The following is a 21,016-nucleotide window of genomic DNA, read 5'->3' as shown; positions in this document are numbered from 1 at the left end:
CACAGTGGGTGCTGGAAATGTTTTACTCTTTCTTGAAGGCATAGTTCAACACTCTTACATTTATTTGTGAACACTTTTACCAGTGTTTCACATGCAAACAAATGCAGATAATCAATTATCTCTGTCTTCAGTTCATCTATTGTCTTTGGGTTATTTTGAAACACAAATGTTTTAGCCGCTTGCCAAAAGAAGTAGTCAGGTGGAGACTGATGGCATGTGCATGGGGACCAGAGACCTTTCATAATTACTTTGTCTCAAAGATTTTATATAAAAGTCATAGGGAGTGGTGTGCTATACAAGCAGTAGCATTGTCTCGTTGGGAAAATGAACAATTGATCTCATTTTCATTCAGCAGGACAATAAATGGATAAATTACCTGGGAACAATAGACATCGGAAATGATGGTAGTATAAAAAAAAGAGAACAATAGACATCGGAAATGATGGTAGTATCAAAAAAGATTGGCCATGTTAATTCATGCTCATGTTATGGCAACCCACACTCCAATTTTTTCTGTGTGAAATGGCATGTCTCTTAAGGCATGTGGATTTTCTCATGATCAAATTCGTGAGATTTTGGAATTAATGCAGCCAGATAGGTGAAACCAAGTCTTATCAACGATAAAGGTTCTATCTAAAACACCAACTCCATGCCTGTTAGCAAATCGGTAAAACCATTCACATTTTGTTCACATGGTCTGTACAATGCAATTGTTGCACAGCAGTAATTTTATATAGATACATCCCAAGTCCTTTGGTTATGGCCTCATTTGCTGTCATATGAGAGACTTTAGCCTCTTGCAATAATCTCCTCACTGATTTTTTTGGACTCGGCAGCATGATGTACGAAATATCATCGAGCTTCTATTCTGTTAAAATTGTGGGTCTGCCAGTTCATGGTGCATCATGAACTGAACCTGCTGTGTGGAATCTGTGAGTTAAATCACATTCAGTGTCATGATGTGGAGACCTCTAGGTAGGAAAACACAATCTAAATTGCCATGTCACATGCTCTGTAAAGTTTCCTTCTGCACAGAGAACCTCTTCCACTAAAAACACTCTCTGAAACAGTAGAAATTCTCGCTACAGTCAGCTTACACAATAATCAGACAATAACACAACTAACAACTGAAACACACACATGACACTGCTACCCCCACCCTGCCACTCCAGGCCCACAGAACACGTGCAGGCGAGACATGACTGTGGTGCCACCCTTCTTTGCCCCACAAGGCAAGATAAGCAAGGCTCATCGCTGCAGAGAGACATTGTGGACACACTGTACTTTTACAGAACAATGAAAAGAAATTGCTCTTTGTTTGGAAAGACCTATAGTTACAGTTTCCCAAAGGTTCAGCCGAGGACCATCTGCTGTAGAAATAGTGTATAGTTGTCAGTCACATTTGGAAAACAGCTGGGGGAGGGACTAAAACATGGTTTAAAAATAATGACTTGCAATTAAATTTTGCTAAAGCAGAAAGGGTTCATTTCGTCACCAAATAAATCATACAATGTATAACTGAAATATGAACTATGTAGACAAAAGAATTCCTTGTACTAATGAATAAAAATATATTGTGAAGTAAAGAAACAGGAAGTGTACTGAGTTGACTAAACAGTCTCATTTATATGATGAATATACTGAATAGCATTAGTGATATGACTGTAAAAATACTGTATAATGTGCCAATTTGGTTTCATTCTGTTTAGTATAGTATAATTTTCTGGGTGTGGAGAACACTTACGTACAGAAAGCTTTTAGACAACGAAAACGATAATTTGGAATGATAAATTTAATAACTATTTGAAGCTCATCTTCTCAAAAACAAAATCCCCACTTTCTACGGGCAAAGTCTTTTCCAGTCAGTATGAAATTGGACACATTACAAATTACATGGTACCATGCCATAGACTTTGTATGAAAATACTACACATTATATACAAGAAAACTAAATACTGATAAAGTGTATAAGATTTCATGTCTAATAAATATGTGTATAAATAATTGCATCCATTAGATTAGCCAACCATGTTGATTCAACCTTAATGTCAGCTATATGCATTTGTGACACTGTCTGTGCAACAGGAATGGCACCTGGCTGCCCGTTAAATTAACCAAGCCAAATCCATTAATAACCATGCTGACCTGTGCTGATTAGGGTCAAAGACACAAGTAGAAGAAGAAGAAGTGAAATGCTGTCAACTTCAGGTGTTTTCCCATCTTCATTCAGTCAGTGGCTTTGTGTGCCTCAACTGGTATTACTTCCGGGATGCCATTGTTTTCATCATTGAATATGTTTTTGTTTTTTTCTCTTAAACAATATGTGTGTCTATCGACCTGCCAGCACTTTCGTTTGGTAAGTCACACCATCTTTGTTTTTAGATATATTTTTCCCACGTGGAATGTTTCCCTCTATTATAATCATAAACAGTTAAATAAATATTTAAATAGTTGTTCAAGATTCTGCGTATTTTTAGTTACTGTGTCATGTACATTTTTTAATTAAATATCATACTCACCCAAGTAAATTCCTGTTTTGAGCTCATTTTATTATTTTTTAAAAACTGTTTCTCTTAGTAAACATTATTTCTTCTCACATCTTCTTAGAGACATTCCTGACTGATTTTGTTTTGACCAACAAATAAACTCATTCATATACATTGTGTAGATATAATTAACTTGCTTCCTAGTACACGTATAATCAACGTGCTAGGAGTCCTACATCTACGTTAGTCTCTGAGTGCAGTAACAGTGATTCAGGTTTAGAAATCATTCTCATTACCCTTAGCACTTCCAGGAAAATTTAGATGTTGTGTCAGGTGACAGCCCAAATTATAACAGCATCCACTATGTAAAACTGTAGCTATCTTGGCTGGATTAATTATTATTTTATGTATTGATAAACTGTGGGAAATATTGCTGTGAGGTTTTGATTTGAAAAGTAGCATCTGTTTCTCTCTTCCAGTCTTAAGGGAAGATTAGTGTGCTTAACCTTTTGACAATAGAAATATTTGTGTACATGGTAAGAGCTATAGTATTCTGTGATTACTTCAAATGAATTTAAAAAATTGTCACTCTTATTTTACAGAAACCACTACAAACAATTGAAGGAATTTGGCAATACGCTTGTTATAGAAGATTATGAGAATCGTGGCAGAGAATTGAAGAAGGAAGATTTTGAGGTAGCTTTAGGTATAATCTCAGCTTAGAAATTCTAGTATTGTGGTGTCACTAAGTACCAGTTAACTGACACTAGGTTGCAGTCCATGGTTGGTCATTCCATGTATCCAGCTTTAAAACCTGATCCTCCATGATTTTTGAATCTCTCAAAAATTTTAATTATTTGTTGATATGCTGTATACATTTCAGCACAAAAAAATCCAGCTTTGCACCCAGTTGGCACCACACAAACTGATCCAAATGGAAACACACATATCATTACATTTGTTTAAAATGATTTAGTACTACCTTAAATTAATTATTTGTATCTCCTTGACCTGCTAAAACATTCTTCATTGCTTGAACATACTTAGTTTTGTGAAGGGGAATTAATATAGATATCAGGGCATGATCAAAAACTCATAACCCTGCTGAGGATATTCTTTAATGCATTTTACACCACAGTAATGAAAGGTAGTAGGAAGTAGACTACTTTGTTAGTTTTTGGAAGAATCTGTGGCACCAGAAATGTCTGGGATGACTTGGGAAAATCTTTTTATGAACTAGGCTATTAAGATAGTGGAGGTTGAGGTGACACTGGAGGGTTATTTCTGTAAGTAGTCATCTAAACAGATCGTGTTTCACAAAGAAAAAATACAACTGTTAAAGTTTTAAGTACAAATATTTGTTGTTTGGCTTTGTGTCTACAGTGCCATGTAGCTGGTCTTCAGTGAGTCAAAAGTCAACATAAAGGAATGATGCATGAGATTAGACAAGGACGTTATAAATTTTAACTGTAACAATGGAACTTCAGCCTCTTGTGCAGGTTTATAACAGTGGATTTTACCATATACTGGGACTGAACTGTTGGATTTCTTTAAATCTCATAGCACAGTTACATTTCATGTGGGCTTTTCTAAATCTCGTACCACTTTTCTTTATGTTGGTAACAGTCTCACTGAAGTCCAGCTATACATGTCAGTACATGTAAAGCCAAACAGCTTCCCTACAGAAATGCACTTTCACTACCCCTAATTATCATACGAGTCATGTACACAGGTTTACCAGACCACCCGTGCCAACTCTAGTTCTGTTGATCCTTCTAAGAAGTAACCAAGCAATACTCTTCATGTAACCATTTACTGTAATGGTCTAGAATGCATTTGTTAACTTTTTTAATGGTCTTTTGAAATCATGTCCTGAAATGATGTCTAAGATACCTAATGCTCTCCCATACCACCTAATGGTATCAATGCCATCAAACCAAATGTTGATATGAATCACAAGCTTTCTTTTGACTTTTGAACTGACTTATAGAGAGACCTTCTGTATAACGGAGGCACTAGATGTGTTTGAAAACCTGAGAACTTAGAAGATAAAGAGTGTCTAGTAGACAACTCAAGAATGAGTGGACATATGCATAAACAAGCTAAAACAAGAAGCAAGAAGAGTAACTGCAAGATAGATTTTAGGGAGGGGGAAATAAATGAAGTGAAAAGGGAAGACAATTTCAAGAAATAGTACAAGAAAAAAGAAGAAGAAGACCAGAAAAATTATTAGAAATTTAGGCCAAGCAGTAGGCAACAAACAAGCTCCTACTGGTGAACTTGAGAAGAACTAGTATCAGAGCAGAGACTCTAGGTAGAAAATGTGATAAAATGTCACCTGGAAAGTGTGGTCAGAGGAATTAGAACCACAACACAAGGAAATTGGATCAAAGGAGATTTGGGGACAACGGAAAAGTTTCCTCCCATTCAGTCCAAGGATTTTAATTTCTCATTTATCACTTCTTTCATCTTTGGTAATGTTTGATAATGTGAAAAATGCCTAACTGCACTGCTTAGTCACATCTTTTCTTCGAAATACTCTCATTAATGTTCTTACTCTTATCATATTTCTGCTTCTTCCCCATCATAGATATTTATTTCACTTAAATTCTTTGTAATATCATACTTCAGATTCTACTTACCTCCACTTGAAACACAGCCTGCTGGTTCACTATTTGACTACAGCGAATTTTACACATGCTCAGATTAAAAAAAGTAGAAGACGAAAAAGAATGGTTGCATTACCAGTGTGACAAGGCCTGATGAATGTCCATCTTCCAAAGAAAGTTTCCCTTGGTAGCTATAGTATGCATGCAATTGCAACTGTGCAGCAAAAAAGTTGTGATCGTGGTGACATTTTAGCACACTTTCCAGGTGACTTTTTACCTCACTTTCCATCTAGAGTCTCTGCTCTGATACTAGTTCTTATCAAGTTCTTCAGTGGGAGCTTGGTCCATAGCTGGTTTGTTGCCTCCTATTTGGCCATAATTTCCAACAATTTTTCTGGCCTTGTTCTTTTTTCTTGTGTTATTTCTTGTGACTCCCTTCCCTTTTCATTTAATTTATCCCCCCCCCCCCCCCCCCTTTTTCTCTAAAATCTATCTTGCAGTTACTTTTCTCACTCCTTATTTTAGCTTTTTTATACATTTGCCCACTCATCCCCAAGTTGTCTACTAAGACTCTTCTCAGGTTTTCAAATCCCTCTAGTGCCTCTCATTCGTTTTATTAAATCTCCCTTTACCTGTGATGCTGGGGAAATTTCCATGGAACATTTCCTTATTCAAAGTTGCAACAGTCTCTTTCCTTCAGACTTTTCCCACTCTTATGCCTCAATAAAGGTCCTTGTTTCTAAAAGGTAGCAATTTTACATCTTTCTTTGTGTTTCCATCTGAGGCCACTTGCTGAGTAGATTTTACTACATCTACAGTATAAATGTATGTTTATATTGTTTTTTATGAGAAGTGTCATCATAGATTTTAAAAATATGTAATTGCAACATTATGTGAGTGCTTGTGAAAGCATTACTTGTAGTTTTACTTTAACAATGCTGTGCAGCTTAAAAAAATAATTTACTGTTGATTATTACACACTTCTATTTACTGAAAATTTTGTAACTTGAAATAGTTCAACCAGTAATGAGAAGCATTTGTATTGATGTAGTTTATGTTCTAAAGCTTTGATTATAAACATTATTCTTTACTCAAGTGTATTTTTTGTGGATTATGAAAGACTAATGTCCATTCTTTGTTTTCTAGATATTATGCACAGCACATATGCTGATGTTATTGGTGCACCAAAAATCCCAGTTGTCTCATGGGATGATATTGGTGGTCTGTCAAAGCTGAAAGAAGAAATATTCCGCACAGTGATGATGCCTCTCAAACATCCAGAGCTTGTGGCCTCTGGACTTCGAAGATCAGGTGAACACGCAGAGTCTCTTTGTTCCTATCATTTTCTACTTTTGTGCTTAGTGAATGGATATAAAATACATTACACAGAATAGAGAAATTGTGGGTGTAACATAGTGTTTCAAAAATATATTGAAATATGGCAGTTAGTTTACTTTATTTTTTCATGTCTGGGCGAGCTTTCAGGCATGCTCTCCGATCCTTGTCATCTCTTCCAAAGTTTTCAGCCCAGTATTGGGCAATGTCAATAGCTGCATTGGTTCCCAGCCATAGGTCTTTGAGGGTGCTTTCATAAGGACTGAGAGGATAATCTAATGTGTGTTCTGTATACTGCACACTACCACATTCACAGAAAATATCACTGTTATCTTGTAGCCCCAAGATTGACAGGTTTGTCTTTACTGGTGCAACACCTGTTGTTAATGCGTTGAGGGTACTCTTAAGTTTCTCATTCAAGTTAAATGTCTGTTGGATCAGTTTCTTACGGTGAATACCATTCAGGAGGCTTGAGGCCAGGAGGGTTATGGGAACATAGGCTATACTGCGAGGAAAGTTCTCACCTGTGCCAATTCAGAAAAGCTGGTGTTGTTAGGAGGCATCAAGATTGCACATGCCATGGAGCAGTCATTGAAATGAAGAACATTGTGTTGGGCAGTGTGCTCAGTAACTGCATGGTTCAGCTGTTTCTTGGCCACAGTTTATCGGTGGCCATTCATGGAGATATATAGCTTGCTGGTTGTCATGACTACATGGAACGTAGCACAGTAGTTACAGCTTAGCTTGTAGATCACTGACAGGTAGCCCTGCCTCTGATGGGATAGGTGATGCTTGTGACTGGACTGGAGTAGGTTGTGATGGGAGGATGTATGGGGCAGGCCTTGCATCTAGGCCTATTACAGGAATATAAGATATGAGGCAAGCAGATGGGACCAGCAGTTGTGTCGTAATGGTTGAAGATATTGTGTGGATTGAAGGGTGGTGGAATACCACTGCAGGAGGGGTGGGAAGGATAGTGAGTAGGACATTTTTCATTTCAAGGCATGACGAGAAGTAGTAGAAACCCTGGCAGAGAATGTGATTCAGTTGCTCCAGTCTTGGGTGGTATTGAGTCACAAGAGGAATGCTCCTCTGTTGCCAAACAGTTGGACCTTAGGATGTGGGGGGAGGAGGGGGTGGGGGTGACTGGAGAGACAAGGCACAGGAGATCTGTTTCTATACAAGGTTGGGAGGGTAATTACAGTCTTTGAGGGCCTGAGTGAGACCCTCAGTATTTTTTGAGGAGGACTGCTCGTCCCTACGGATGCAACGGCCATGGGTGGCCATGCTGTATAAGGGACTTCGTGTTATAGAACGGGTGGCAGCTGTCGAAGTGGAGGTATTGCTGGTGGTTGGTAGGTTTGATATGGATGGAGGTACTGACATAGCAATCTTTGAGGTGGAGATCAACATTGAGGAAGGTGACTTGTTGGATTGAGGAGAATCAGGTGAAGGGAGTGGGGGAGAAGGTGTTGAGGCTCTGGAGGAATGTGGATAGGGTGTCCTCACCCTTGATTCAGATCACAAAGATGTCATCAGTGAGTCTGAAGAACCAGGTGAGGGGGTTGGGATTCTGAGTGGTCAGAAAGGATTCCTCTGGATAGCCCATGACTAGGTTATCATAGGGTGGTGCTATGCGAGTGCCCATGCCATACGCCGGAATTGTTTGTAGGTGATGCCTTCAGAGGAGAAGTAATTGTGGGTGAGGATGTACATAGATTAGATAAAAAGTAGTAGAAATGCTACCTGACTTTATTGACAGACATTCACCATATTACATGCCCTCAGTATGATTACTCTGTATCTCGACCACCTTACCCCACAGAGACTGAAGGCATTGTACATCATCAGGACATCAACCTATGTCGATGCCTTGCAAGAACTGCTTTCTGCCGTGGATGATGTCTTCTCTTGTGTTGTAGAGCATTCTACAAAGAGATTACTTCATTTTGGCGAACAGGTCATAATTGCATGGACTTGTATCAGGTGAATATGGTGGATGTTCCAGTATCTTCCACCTGCACATATGCAGGAGCTCCTGCATGGGGTTCACAGTGTGGCATCCTGCATTGTCATGAAGGATGATGGGATGAAGTGGCACAAGGGAACATTGTTGTGCACTGCAATCAAGAGTCACTTCAGTCTTGATCCACACACATTGGTGTTTGCTAAACATACTGTTAGGGCACTTGAACTAGCCTCCCACACTTTGACAGAACCTACAGCAGCTAACTCAAACACAGCTGTCAGTGCTCTTATATACAATTGTTTATCTTATATACAATTGTTTATAGGCCTAATTCTCGTAACATTTTTGGAGAATCAAAGTTAAAGTATCTCGTTTAATTGTCCTTTTTTTCATTCCATCGAGTGAAATATAAAATAAATAGCGTATACCTTCATTGTTTTAATACAGATCTCAGAAAAACAGCGGAATTTTAAATCAGAAACTTGCTTATATACATTTGTGAATAGGCTTAATTCTTGTAACGTCTTTTTTGATTTTCGGTAATTTAATTGATTTATTCTAGCTAACGTATTATTTTTGCCATGAGTGAGAAGTGCCTGACTTGCTGTAGAATTGTTAGTTCCGGGATTTGGTGTGATGGATGCAGTAGTTTTTTTCACTGGGGGGACTGCAGTGGCGTGGGTGTCGGGAAAGTGGATCAGGCTCATCAGTGGTTATGTAGGATTTGCAGCAGAGATAGGAAGATAGTGGAACAGGAGGGGAAAATTGCTGCCCTTCAGGCTGAGCTAGATCAGGCTAGGGAAGATCTGGACAGGTTAAGGAGGGAGAAGGGCAAAGAGAGGTGGGAAGTGGCAACAGGTAGTAGAAGGAACAGGCCTAGAACTAAGTCTGACAGTTTTGTGGTGAATGTCAAAAATAAGTTTGACCTGTTGCTTCAGTTAGAAACTGATGAGCCTCAAGCAGAGGTAGGTGTAGACAGGACACAACAAACTTTCAATAGGAAATTGAAAAAAGAAAGTAGGAAAGCCATCGAAAAGGAAGAAAGTTTTGTTGTTAGGTAGTTCTCATGCCAGAGGTGTAGGCCAACTTCTGCAGGAGGAATTAGGACCAGAATACCAGGTCACAAATTTTTTCAAACCAAGTGCTAGTCTGGATCAGGTGACAGAGGATTTAGGTTCACTCTGTAAAGGATTTACCAGGGAAGACACCGTGGTTATTGTGGGAGGGCCAGGGGACAGCATCGACAGAGATCCTGGGTACAGTATAGAGTGTGACCTGGTAAAGATTGCGTCGGCATCGAGACTCACCAATGTTGAGTTTGTATCTGTCCTGAGACGCCATGACCGGCCTCATTTGAACTCTTCTGTTGGGAGAGTTAATTTGGAGTTGGAACGGCTGCTTGGTTCGGGTGCAGGGGCTCATATTGGTGTGGTTCCTGTTGATTCTCTCAGTAGGTGGGACTATACCAGACATGGCCTACATCTCAACAGGAACGGGAAGGGGAAACTGGCTGGGGTAATAGCAGGAAATTTAAGGGGGGGAGGCACTGCCATGAATGGTAAAATACCAGTGGTTACAGGTGTTGGAGCAGCACCTTTTTTAGGATAGGTAAGACAGAAAGATGTCAAGTTCTACGAGAGGTCAGGATTGAAACAAATCTTCAGTTTAGGAAAGAAAAACAGCACAATTCTAGCGCATTGGATCACCAATCACAGCTGTCAATTATTAATTTTCACCAATCACCAGAAATTTTATCTCCACCAAGTTGTATCTCAGTCCTAGGTAATTGCATTGATGAATTAAAGTCACCCAACCCAGTTGACATAATCTGCCTCTCTGAACGCCATGTGACCACTGGTATAGCAACTAGGCCCAAGCACAATGAGAAACTCAGACAGGAGAGTACTGCAAATGTTAGAATAAGGAAAGGTTCTCATAAAAGTATAATTAAAAATAATGTAAGTATATTTCATCAAAATATCGGGAGTTTAAAGAATAAAATAGATGAGCTTCTGGTTTGTTTAGAAGATTTAGAAGCTGAGGATGAAATAGATATACTATGCCTGTCTGAGCATCACATTGTTACTGATATGGATAAGGTAAATGTAAGTGGATATAAGCTCTCTCCACATGTAATGAGAGAAAATATGGAGAAAGGAGGAGTTGCCATATATGTCAAAAGTTATCATTGTGCAAAAAGTATAGAAACAAAAAAGTTTTGTGTAGAGAAACATATAGAAGCATGTGCCTGTGAGCTTAAATTAAATAAAGGCACATTTATAATTGTAACTGTATATAGGTCCCCATCAGGAAATTTTCATCTATTTCTGAAAAATTTGGACTCCTTGTTGTGCTATCTGTCAGACAGGGGGAAGCAAATTATTATTTGTGGGGACTTCAATGTAGATTCTATGAAAGAGGGTAATAGGAAAAATGACCTTGAAGTATTACTCGGTTCTTTCAATTTGACACCCGTTATTGATTTTCCTACTCGGATGGTAAAGGATAGCAGCTCACTGATAGATAACTTCTTTATAGACCAAGATAAGTTTAACCAGATAAATGCTCAGCCTGTTGAGAATGGTCTTTCTGATCATGGTGCACAGCTAGTTACAATATATGACATAGCTCCATTCAGCAATACTAAACAGTCCTCCAAAGTAGTACGTTCAGTCAACGATTTAACAATTGCAAATTTCAGGGAAAGCCTACAGCAGTTAGACTGGGATGAGGTGTACTGTGAACCTGATGCCAATTTAAAATATAATTTATTTCATGACATTTTTGTAAATGCATTTGAAAACTGCTTCCCCAAGAAAATAGTTAAATATACTCGTAAGAAACCTCGTAACAAACCATGGCTTACTAAGGGTATAAAAATATCTTGTAACCGGAAAAGGGAAATGTATCTGACAGCAAGAAAGAGTAGTGACCCAGAAACTATCAAACATTATAAAAACTACTGTGTTATATTAAGAAAAGTTATTAAAAAATCCAGAAGTATGTGTATCATGTCTGAAATCAGCAACTCTGATAATAAAATTAAAACAATTTGTAATATTATTAAAAGAGAAACAGGTCAACCAAGAGCACAGGAAGACAGTATTACCATCAAATTGAATGAAAACTTTACGAACAAAAAGTAAGAAGTTGAAAATATTTTTAATAATCAATTTCTAAATATTGTGGATATAGTAGGATCCAGGTGTTCATTAGAAGATGCTAGGCTGTTAATGGAAGAGGCCATACCTATGCAATTTGATACAATTGAAATCTCACCCACTTCTCCCTCTGAAATTAGGAAAATAATAAATTTGCTTTAAAGCAAAAACTCACATGGAATTGGTGGCATTTCCAGCAAAATACTAAAAGCTTGTTCTCAACAGATAAGTAAGATTCTCAGCCACCTGTGTAATAGCTCTCTGGAACAGGGCATTTTCCCTGATAGACTGAAATATGCTATTGTTATACCTTTGCATAAAAAGGGGGATAGATCTGATGTCAACAATTACCGTCCAATCTCCCTTCTATCAGCTTTATCCAAAATTTTTTGAGAAAGTAATGTATTCAAGAGTAGCTTCACATATCTGTAACAATGAAGTACTCACAAAATGTCAGTTTGGTTTCCAGAAAGATTTTTTCAATAGAAAATGCCATATATGCTTTCACCAATCAAATTTTGAATGATCTGAATAACCGAACACCACCCATTGGGATTTTTTGTGATCTCTCAAAGGCTTTTGATTGTGTAAATCATGAAATTCTGCTAGACAAGCTCAAGTATTGTGGCATGAGTGGGACAGTGCACAAATGGTTTAATTTGTACCTAACTGGAAGAGTGCAGAAAGTTGAAATAAGTAGTTCTCATAATATGCAAAGATCAGCACATTCCTCAAACTGGGGAACTATCAAGAATGGGGTTCCACAAGGGTCAGTCTTGGGTCCTTTGTTGTTCTTAATATATATTAATGACTTGCCATTCTATATTCATGAAGAGGCAAAGTTAGTTCTCTTTGCTGATGATACAAGAATAGTAATCACACCTGACAAACAAGAATTAACTGATGAAATTGTCAATACTGTCTTTCAGAAAATTACTAAGTGGTTCCTTGTAAACGGACTCTCACTGAATTTTGATAAGACACAGTACATACAGTTCTGTACAGTGAATGGTATGACGCCATTAATAAATATAGACCTTAATCAGAAGCATATAGCTAAGGTAGAATATTCCAAATTTTTAGGTGTGTCCATTGATGAGAGATTAAATTGGAAGAAACACATTGATGATCTGCTGAAACGTTTGAGTTCAGCTACTTATGCAGTAAGGGTCATTGCAAATTTTGGTGATAAACATCTTAGTAAGTTAGCTTACTACGCCTATTTTCACTCGTTGCTTTCATATGGCATCATATTTTGGAGTAGTTCATCACTGAGGAATAAAGTATTTATTGCACAAAAGCGTGTAATCAGAATAATAGCTGGAGTCCACCCAAGATCATCCTGCAGACATTTATTTAAGGACCTAGGGATATTCACAGTAGCTTCTCAGTATATATACTCTCTTATGAAATTTGTTATTAACAACCAAACCCAATTCAAAAGTAATAGCAGTGTGCATAACTACAATACTAGGACAAAGGATGATCTTCACTATTCAAGATTAAATCTAACTTTGGCACAGAAAGGGGTGAATTATACTGGCACTAAAGTCTTTGGTCACTTACCAAATAGTATCAAAAGTCTGACAGATAACCAACAAGTATTTAAGAAGAAATTAAAAGAATTTCTGAATGACAACTCCTTCTACTCCATAGAGGAATTTTTAGATATAAATTTAAAAAAATATATTAAAAAAATAAAAATAAAAAACACAAAAAATGAAAGAGTTGTTATATTAACTTAAGTATGTTGTTAAATTAACTTAATTATGTCATGTATTGGAAAATTTGACTCGTTCCACATCATTACGAAATATCGTATTCATGATCCATGGAACTAGTATTAATCTAATCTAATCTAATCTAATCTAACAGCACAACTTCTACTGACCTTCTGCTGTCAGCTACAGACAGCGGGCGTGGTACCTGGTACACATCCTTTATGTTATGGCAGTGTTGCCACTATGCAATTGGTCATTGCGACTAGGAAGAAGTTTGTAAGTTTGAAATCCTTCTGTATGGTGGTACCATCAAATTATCCATCTTCAGCTACAACCCCTCTTTCCACATTGAACTCCATCTGTTTATGTTTCACCAGTCTGCAACCATCACCAACATAGTCCTGCAATACCATGTCAATCAGATCCAAACCACCTTGCAATATCTACTCTCCATCCATAAAATTCTCCTGTGATGCGATCGCAAATTCCTGGATCCCATATCACACACTGAAACTCTTGCCCTCCAGGTATTAGAGCAGCATGCCCAACACCACCTCAGAAAAACTCTCCAATCTGTTCACTTCCTACTCCCACCTTGGACAACTATCCATCACCTCTAAAACAACTTGCAAACCTCCACCACAACTCCCCATAGCTGACAAACCTTGCTTCGTGGACCTACTACTTTTACCACGCCCTCAAACACTGCTTCCCACCACCATACTAAATCCAGACTCTAAACAGACCAAAACGTAGTCATGAACCTTTCCTCACCGGCCGCAGTGGCTGAGCGATTCTAGGCGCTTCAGTCCAGAACCGCGCGACTGCTATGGTTGTAGGTTTGAATCCTGCCTCAGGCGTGGATGTGTGTGATGTCCTTAGGTTAGTTTGGTTTAAGTAGTTCTAAGTTCTAGGGGACTGATGACCTAAGATGTTAAGTCCCATAGTGCTTAGAGCCATTTGAACTATTTTGAACCTTTCCTCCAAAAGCCTTAGCCTCATAGAAGTGTCAGTCATTTGCAAAGGCATCACCTTTTGCCCCACTCCTAAATTCAGTCACGCAGGGCTTGTTAAAGACCTTCTTTCCTTCTCCCTGTCCCTATGGTGGAAACACTTTTTCACCACCAAGCTTACAAATCAGACTCAACCAATGTTGAACCCTTCCTGACTCAGTTCACTCCTTGATTCAACTGTGAGCCACCCCACTGCCGCCAAACCACCCCCTGTTAACTTTCCAGAACTTCTTAACATTAATCCTTGCTTCACCATCATTTCCCAAATCCTTCTACATGCAAGCTAACTTTACACCCTCAGAAAGAACTGCAATCCACCACCTAAAAAGAGATCCCGACCTTATAATCCTATCTGCTGACAAAGCTCCACCACTTTTGCTTTGAATCACAAGCCCTACCTGGCAGAAGGACTTCACCAGCTGTCAGATTCATCCACCTACAAACTCTGCCACAGTGACCCCATTCCAGAAACCCACCAGGGTCTCCAGTCTTTCCTCAAATCCTTAGGCCCACAGAGATCATCTTCCCAGATTCTTTATCTCTCTTCACCCCTACCACTCTCTGTACTCCACCTCCTATGTGCTTCCTAAAGCCCATAAACCAAATCATCCAGGACACCCCATTGTGGCCGGTTACTGTGCCTCAACTGAGAGAATCTCTGCTGTCGTAGACCAACACCTTCAGCCTATTACTTGCAACTCATGGCACCCTGCTATATAAAAGATACCAATCATTTCCTCCTCTGTCTCTCTACAGTTCCTGTTCCTTTACCACATGGAGCCCCGCATGTCACTGTTGATGCCACCTCCCTTTACACGAACGTCCCTGGTGCCCACAGCCTTTCCTGACACCTTTCTAGTTTTCCACAACCAGTTGTATCCTCACCCACAATTACTTCTCCTTTTAAGGCATCCGTTGCAAAAAAAAAAAAAAAAAAAAAGGGGGGGGGGGGGGTATGGCAATGTTTACCCGCATGACACCATCCTATGCCAACCTATTTATGGACCATCTAGAGGAATCCTTTTTAACCATCCATAATCCCAAACACCTCACCTGGGTCAGATTCATCTTCGTGATCTGGATCGAGGGTGAAGACGCCCTATCCACATTCCTCCAAATCTCAATACCTTCTTCACCATTCGCTTCACCAACCCAACAAGTCACCTTCCTCAATGTTGACCTTCACCTCAGAGATGGCTGCATCAGAATCTCCATTCATATCAGATCTACCAAGCATCAGCAAAACCTCCACTTCGACAGCTTCCACCCATTCCATGCCAAGAAGTCCCTTCCATACAGCACAGGCACTCATGGTCATTGCAGCTGTAGGGTCAAGCAGTTCCTCTCGAAAAGCACTAATGGTCTCACTGAGACATTCACAGACCGTAATTACCCTCCCAACCTTCCATAGAAACAAATCTCCCATGCCTTATCTCTCCAGTCAGTCCCCACATCCTAAAGTCCCACCACCTGACCACAGAGGAGTATTCCCCTTGTGACTCAGTACCACCCAGGACTGCGGCAACTGAACCACATTATCCGACAGGGTTTCTACTACCTCTTGTCATGCCTTGAAACGAGCAATGCCCTACCCACTATCCTTCCCATCCCTCCTGCCATGCTATTTTTACCATCCACCGAACCTGCACAATATCCTTGTCCAACCCTACGCTACCCCTGCTCCCAACCTCTTACCTCATGTCTTATACCCCTGTAATAGACCTAGATGCAAGATCTGTCCCATACATCCTCCCACCACTACCTACTCCAGTCCAGTCAGGAGCATCACCTATCTCATCAGAGGCAGGGATACCTGTGAAACCTGTCATGTGACCTACAAGCTAAGCTGCAACCACTGTGCTGTGTTCTACATGGACATGACATCCAATGAACTGTCTGTCTGCATGAAACGCCACTGACAAACTGTGGCCAAGAAATGGCTGGACCACACAGCTGCTGAGCAAGCTGCCAAACACAATGTTCTTCATTTTAATGACTGTTTCACAGCCTGTTCCATCTCGATCCTTCCTAACAACACCAGCTTTTCTGAACTGCACAGGTGGGAACTCTCCCTGCATTATGTCCTATGTTTCCACAGCCCTTCTGGCCTCAACCTTTGTTAGTCATTGTCCTACACCTACCTGTCCCCTTCCTTGTTCCTACCCTAGGACTACACGGCCCTCTATTCCACCAATGCACTCACAATCTTTTTGCTTCTCTCCTTTTGCACTGTCCCCACCCCTTCCACAGCCCTTTGTCTAACCTCCCAACTGCACATAGCTGCCCTACCTTCTCTCCACCTCATCCGGTATGCTCCCACAAGAAGCACTTTACCGCCCCCCCCCCCCCCCCAACCTTGTCCTGCTATCCTGCCCCCTCCTGACCCCCCAGCCTCCTACTTACCCCCATCATCCTGATTGCTTCTCCCATTATGTGCTGCTGCTCACAGTCTGGCCTCGGCATCCAGAAACTGTGGTCATATGTGTGTGTGAGCTGCATTTCCGTGGTGTGTGTGTGTGTGTGTGTGTGTGTGTGTGTGTGTGTGTGAGAGAGAGAGAGAGAGAGAGAGAGAGAGAGAGAGAGAGAGAGAGCACAAGGGAGTGATTTAATTCTGATGAAGGTCTTTTTGGCTGAAAACTTACTTGTTTGACAGTATTTTTGTTGTGTCTATCTGCGACTCAGTATCTCCGCTGTATGGTGAGTAGCAATCTATCCTTATCATGTATTGTCACTACTGTTAAAGGAGTGGGGTAGTTAAGCATAAAGAATCAGTGTTAAATTATCCACATCAGCCAACTGGTCAACATAATTTCCATTGGTGTTAGTAGTTTCACAACCCCAAGCTGTAGCTGTACTGTGGCATTAAAATCTGGGAGCACACATTTAATTCTCTCTCTCTCTCTCTCTCTCTCTCTCTCTCTCTCTCTCTCTCTTTTCTTGAGTGTTGAACTCCAGACATGTTCCTGGTGTTTTAGATGTAGATGCAGTAGAACAGCTGGCACATTTTGTAGTTATTATTTCAGTATCTTGCTTCAATGTTGCAGTGTCATCTGAGATGGCATAATCCCATATTTTGCATATAATGCTCTTCCGTACTTGGGGTAGAATAAGCCTTCCACCAAACCTATATGAAGCATTAATAGTTTAATAGAGTTTACATTTTTGTGTATTTCCTGAATGCATAACACATCGCAACAATTCTATGTGCATATATGTTAAAAAATGTCTTCCTTAGTTTTTAGGATACCCTCTGTATTTATACTGTGAATAGTCAGTTGGTTCTGAGAAGGACCATTTCTTTTATTTTTTGCCATTCATATTGTTCCTATCTTTGTTTGGTTGTAGAACAATTTTCCACTGACAGAAGTTGATATTGTCCAGAGTGCACACAGTTTCAAAAGCAGTATTTAAGGAGTCTCCTTCCTTGTGCCCTAGTAGTTAGCTGCAATAATATTGACTTTGCATATTGAAATTAGTTGAAATCTTTCCTCATCATGTTAAATGCTGGTGTCTCAATTTCTGTTCTTTTCATTCATAATTAACTATACCTTTCCTTCCAGTATAAAAGTATTAGAAATAACATGAAACTGTGACAGCAGGTTACTAGAGATTTAATGGCTCATAGTCAAATATCAGCTGTAGTAATCTATGTGTGCAGAGTGTGTGTGTGTGTGTGTGTGTGTGTGTGTGTGTTATTGGAGCTTCAAGCAAATTGTTCACAGCTCAGTAGAACAATATTTGTTGCTTTGGTCTTCAGCACAAAACTAGTTTAATGCAACTTTCTATGCTAGTTTATACAGTGCAATCTCTTCATCTTTCACTTCTGCACAATGATGGCAAACTACATCCTCCTGAACATGCTCACTGTAGTTGACATTTGGTCTCCTCCTACAATTTGTAGCCACCCCTCCCACCACTCTCTTCTCCTCTCTCCCTCTCCCTCTCCCTCTCCCCTCTCCCTCTCCCTCTCCCCTCTCCCTCTCCTCTCCCCTCTCCCTCTCCTCTCCTATCTCGCCCCCCCCCCCCCCCTCCCCCATTAAGCAGAAACACCTTTCCTGAATTTTTCTCTAACACTATTGATCAATAATGCTATAACAGCTTTGCACTCACTGGTTCCTAACGCTTTTATTTACTGAGTTAAAATGTTTGTACCTGTTTTTTCCCAGCAGATCAAATATGTTTCTGTTACAATTGAGTTGTCTGAGAGCTCAGGATAATTCAACGATGTGGGAATGTTATTTACTGGAAAGAAGACATGTTAAGCTGGAGACAGGCATAATTAAAAGACACGTGCATAAGCTTTCGGCCACAGCCTCCATCAGCAAAATAGAAACACACACCAGTCATACACGCAAGCAAGCACACCTCATGCACACATATCCACCAACACCAGCATCTCGAGCTGGAATATTCCTAAGTGGGGTTTCCATTGTTTGTGTTGAAGATAATTTTGTATATAACACATTTAGTACAGTGTCACAAGAATCTTTTTCCTTCTTCCATTGCTAAATGTTTGTATCCCCTATTCAGTAGCTGACAAAGTGAAATTAACCTGTTATCACTAACATATTATCAGGGAATTACAGCTGAAAAAGTTTCCAAGCTCTCTTTAGAGCTTTCCACTACTGTATTACTTGATGTTAGTGGCTAATAGAAACATCAGGTTACTATTTATGTCTCATCTTTGACACTTACCTTCAGTCATATTATCTTGCATTGTGATGCAGTATTTATCTCGTTAGAAATTACTTAAATGCTATTGTTATGCTTGTCTTTTCTTTTTCCAGCCTAAATGGATCTATATTTACCTTCATGACAGATATATTGTTAGGTTTACCTTTTCTTTTTCCAGCCTACACGTATCTACATTTCCCTTCATAACAGATACAGGTGATCGGATGTTTTCCATGTGCTACACTGCACATAACTGTTGACTGAGTTGTTTAACCTAAACAAACCCCCCAAAAGTGTGGCACATATGCTCTGCTTTGTAGCTGCTGCTTCCTGAACAACTGATTCTGGTGAATAGTCCATTGTAAAGTATGTGCCCAATGGACTAGGGGACCCACAAGTTCTCCATTGACAGTGCAAGTCAAGAAATCAGCATCTAAGAGCATCATATAATTGACGTCGCCTCTGATTTAAACCTGCTACTTTGCTCCAAACAAAAGATCACTGTTGGTCCTGGAGTGATACTAGAAATTGCAAGCTGTGCTTCTGCCTTGCAACCAAAGGCAGCTATCTTCGTCACTTTGTTCAGGCATGATTTCTATAGCTACATTTGTACTCAGCAAGCCACATTACCATCTGTGACAAAGAGCACATAATCTACTAATTTACCATTCTCATCATGCCATCCTCCCCTCCTCATATCAAATTTATATGATTTCACTTTGATGGTCATTTTTTGGGATACATGTTGAAGAAAGTGCTATGTGTTGTTGGAATTTTAAAACTATAATTTTTTTGCTTCAGGATGCCTACTTGTATTAGTTGAGGACCAATTGGATGAAAATCAGTGTGGGTTTAGGCCTCTTAGAGGTTGTCAGGACCAGATCTTTAGCTTACGGCAAATAATGGAGAAGTGTTATGAGTGGAACAGGGAATTGTATCTATGCTTTATAGATCTAGAAAAGGCGTATGACCGGGTTCCTAGGAGGAAGTTACTGTCTATTCTACAAGATTATGGAATACGAGGCAAACTTTTGCAAGCAATTAAAGGTCTTTACATGGATAGTCAGGCAGCAGTTAGAGTTGATGGTAAATTGAGTTCATGGTTCAGAGTAGTTTCAGGGGTAAGACAAGGCTGCAACCTGTCTCCACTGTTGTTCATATTATTCATGGATCATATGTTGAAAACAATAGATTGGCTGGGTGAGATTAAGATATGTGAACACAAAATAAGCAGTCTTGCATATGCGGATGACTTAGTTGTGATGGCAGATTCGATTGAAAGTTTGCAAAGTAATATTTCAGAGCTAGATCAGAAATGTAAGGACTATGGTATGAAGATTAGCATCTCCAAAACGAAAGTAATGTCAGTGGGAAAGAAATATAAACGGATTCAGTGCCAAATAGGAGGAACAAAGTTAGAACAGGTGGACGGTTTCAAGTACTTAGGATGCATATTCTCACAGGATGGCAACATAGTGAAAGAACTGGAAGCGAGGTGTAGCAAAGCTAATGTAGTGAGTGCTCAGCTACGATCTACTCTCTTCTGCAAAAAGGAAGTCAGTACCAAGACTAAGTTATCTGTGCACCGTTCAATCTTTCGACCAACTTTGTTGTATGGGAGCGAAAGCTGGGTGGATTCAGGTTACCTTATCAACAAGGTTAAGGTTACGGATATGAAAGTAGCTAGGATGATTGCAGGTGCAAGTAGATGGGAACAATGGCAGGAGGGTGTCCACAATGAGGAAATCAAAGAAAAACTGGGAATGAACTCTATAGATGTAGCAGTCAGGGCGAACAGGCTTAGATGGTGGGGTCATGTTACACGCATGGGAGAAGCAAGGTTACCCAAGAGACTCATGGATTCAGCAGTAGAGGGTAGGAGGAGTCGGGGCAGACCGAGGAGAAGATACCTGGATTCGGTTAAGAATGATTTTGATGTAATAGGTTTAACATCAGAAGAGGCATCAATGTTAGCACTGAATAGGGGATAATGGAGGAACTGTATAAGGGGGGCTATGCTCCAGACTGAACGCTGAAAGGCATAATCA

At 39.8% G+C, this 21,016-nt stretch overlaps 1 protein-coding gene across 1 annotated transcript in view; it reads left to right on the top strand.

Annotated features, from left to right (window-relative positions):
- The window catches only part of LOC126162686 (peroxisome assembly factor 2), a 132,414-nt gene that overhangs the window by 36,844 nt on the left and 74,554 nt on the right, over nt 1–21,016 (top strand). Inside the window, exons 4-5 of the mRNA XM_049919340.1 lie at nt 3,089–3,192; nt 6,242–6,406. Of these exons, the coding sequence (XP_049775297.1) occupies nt 3,089–3,192; nt 6,242–6,406 (269 nt within the window). The remainder of the gene's footprint in view (nt 1–3,088; nt 3,193–6,241; nt 6,407–21,016) is intronic.

The sequence above is a fragment of the Schistocerca cancellata genome, chromosome 2, assembly GCF_023864275.1.
Source record: "Schistocerca cancellata isolate TAMUIC-IGC-003103 chromosome 2, iqSchCanc2.1, whole genome shotgun sequence".
In the NCBI taxonomy this organism is placed as follows: Eukaryota; Metazoa; Arthropoda; class Insecta; order Orthoptera; family Acrididae; genus Schistocerca; species Schistocerca cancellata.
This window is presented reverse-complemented; position numbering and strand designations above follow the sequence as displayed.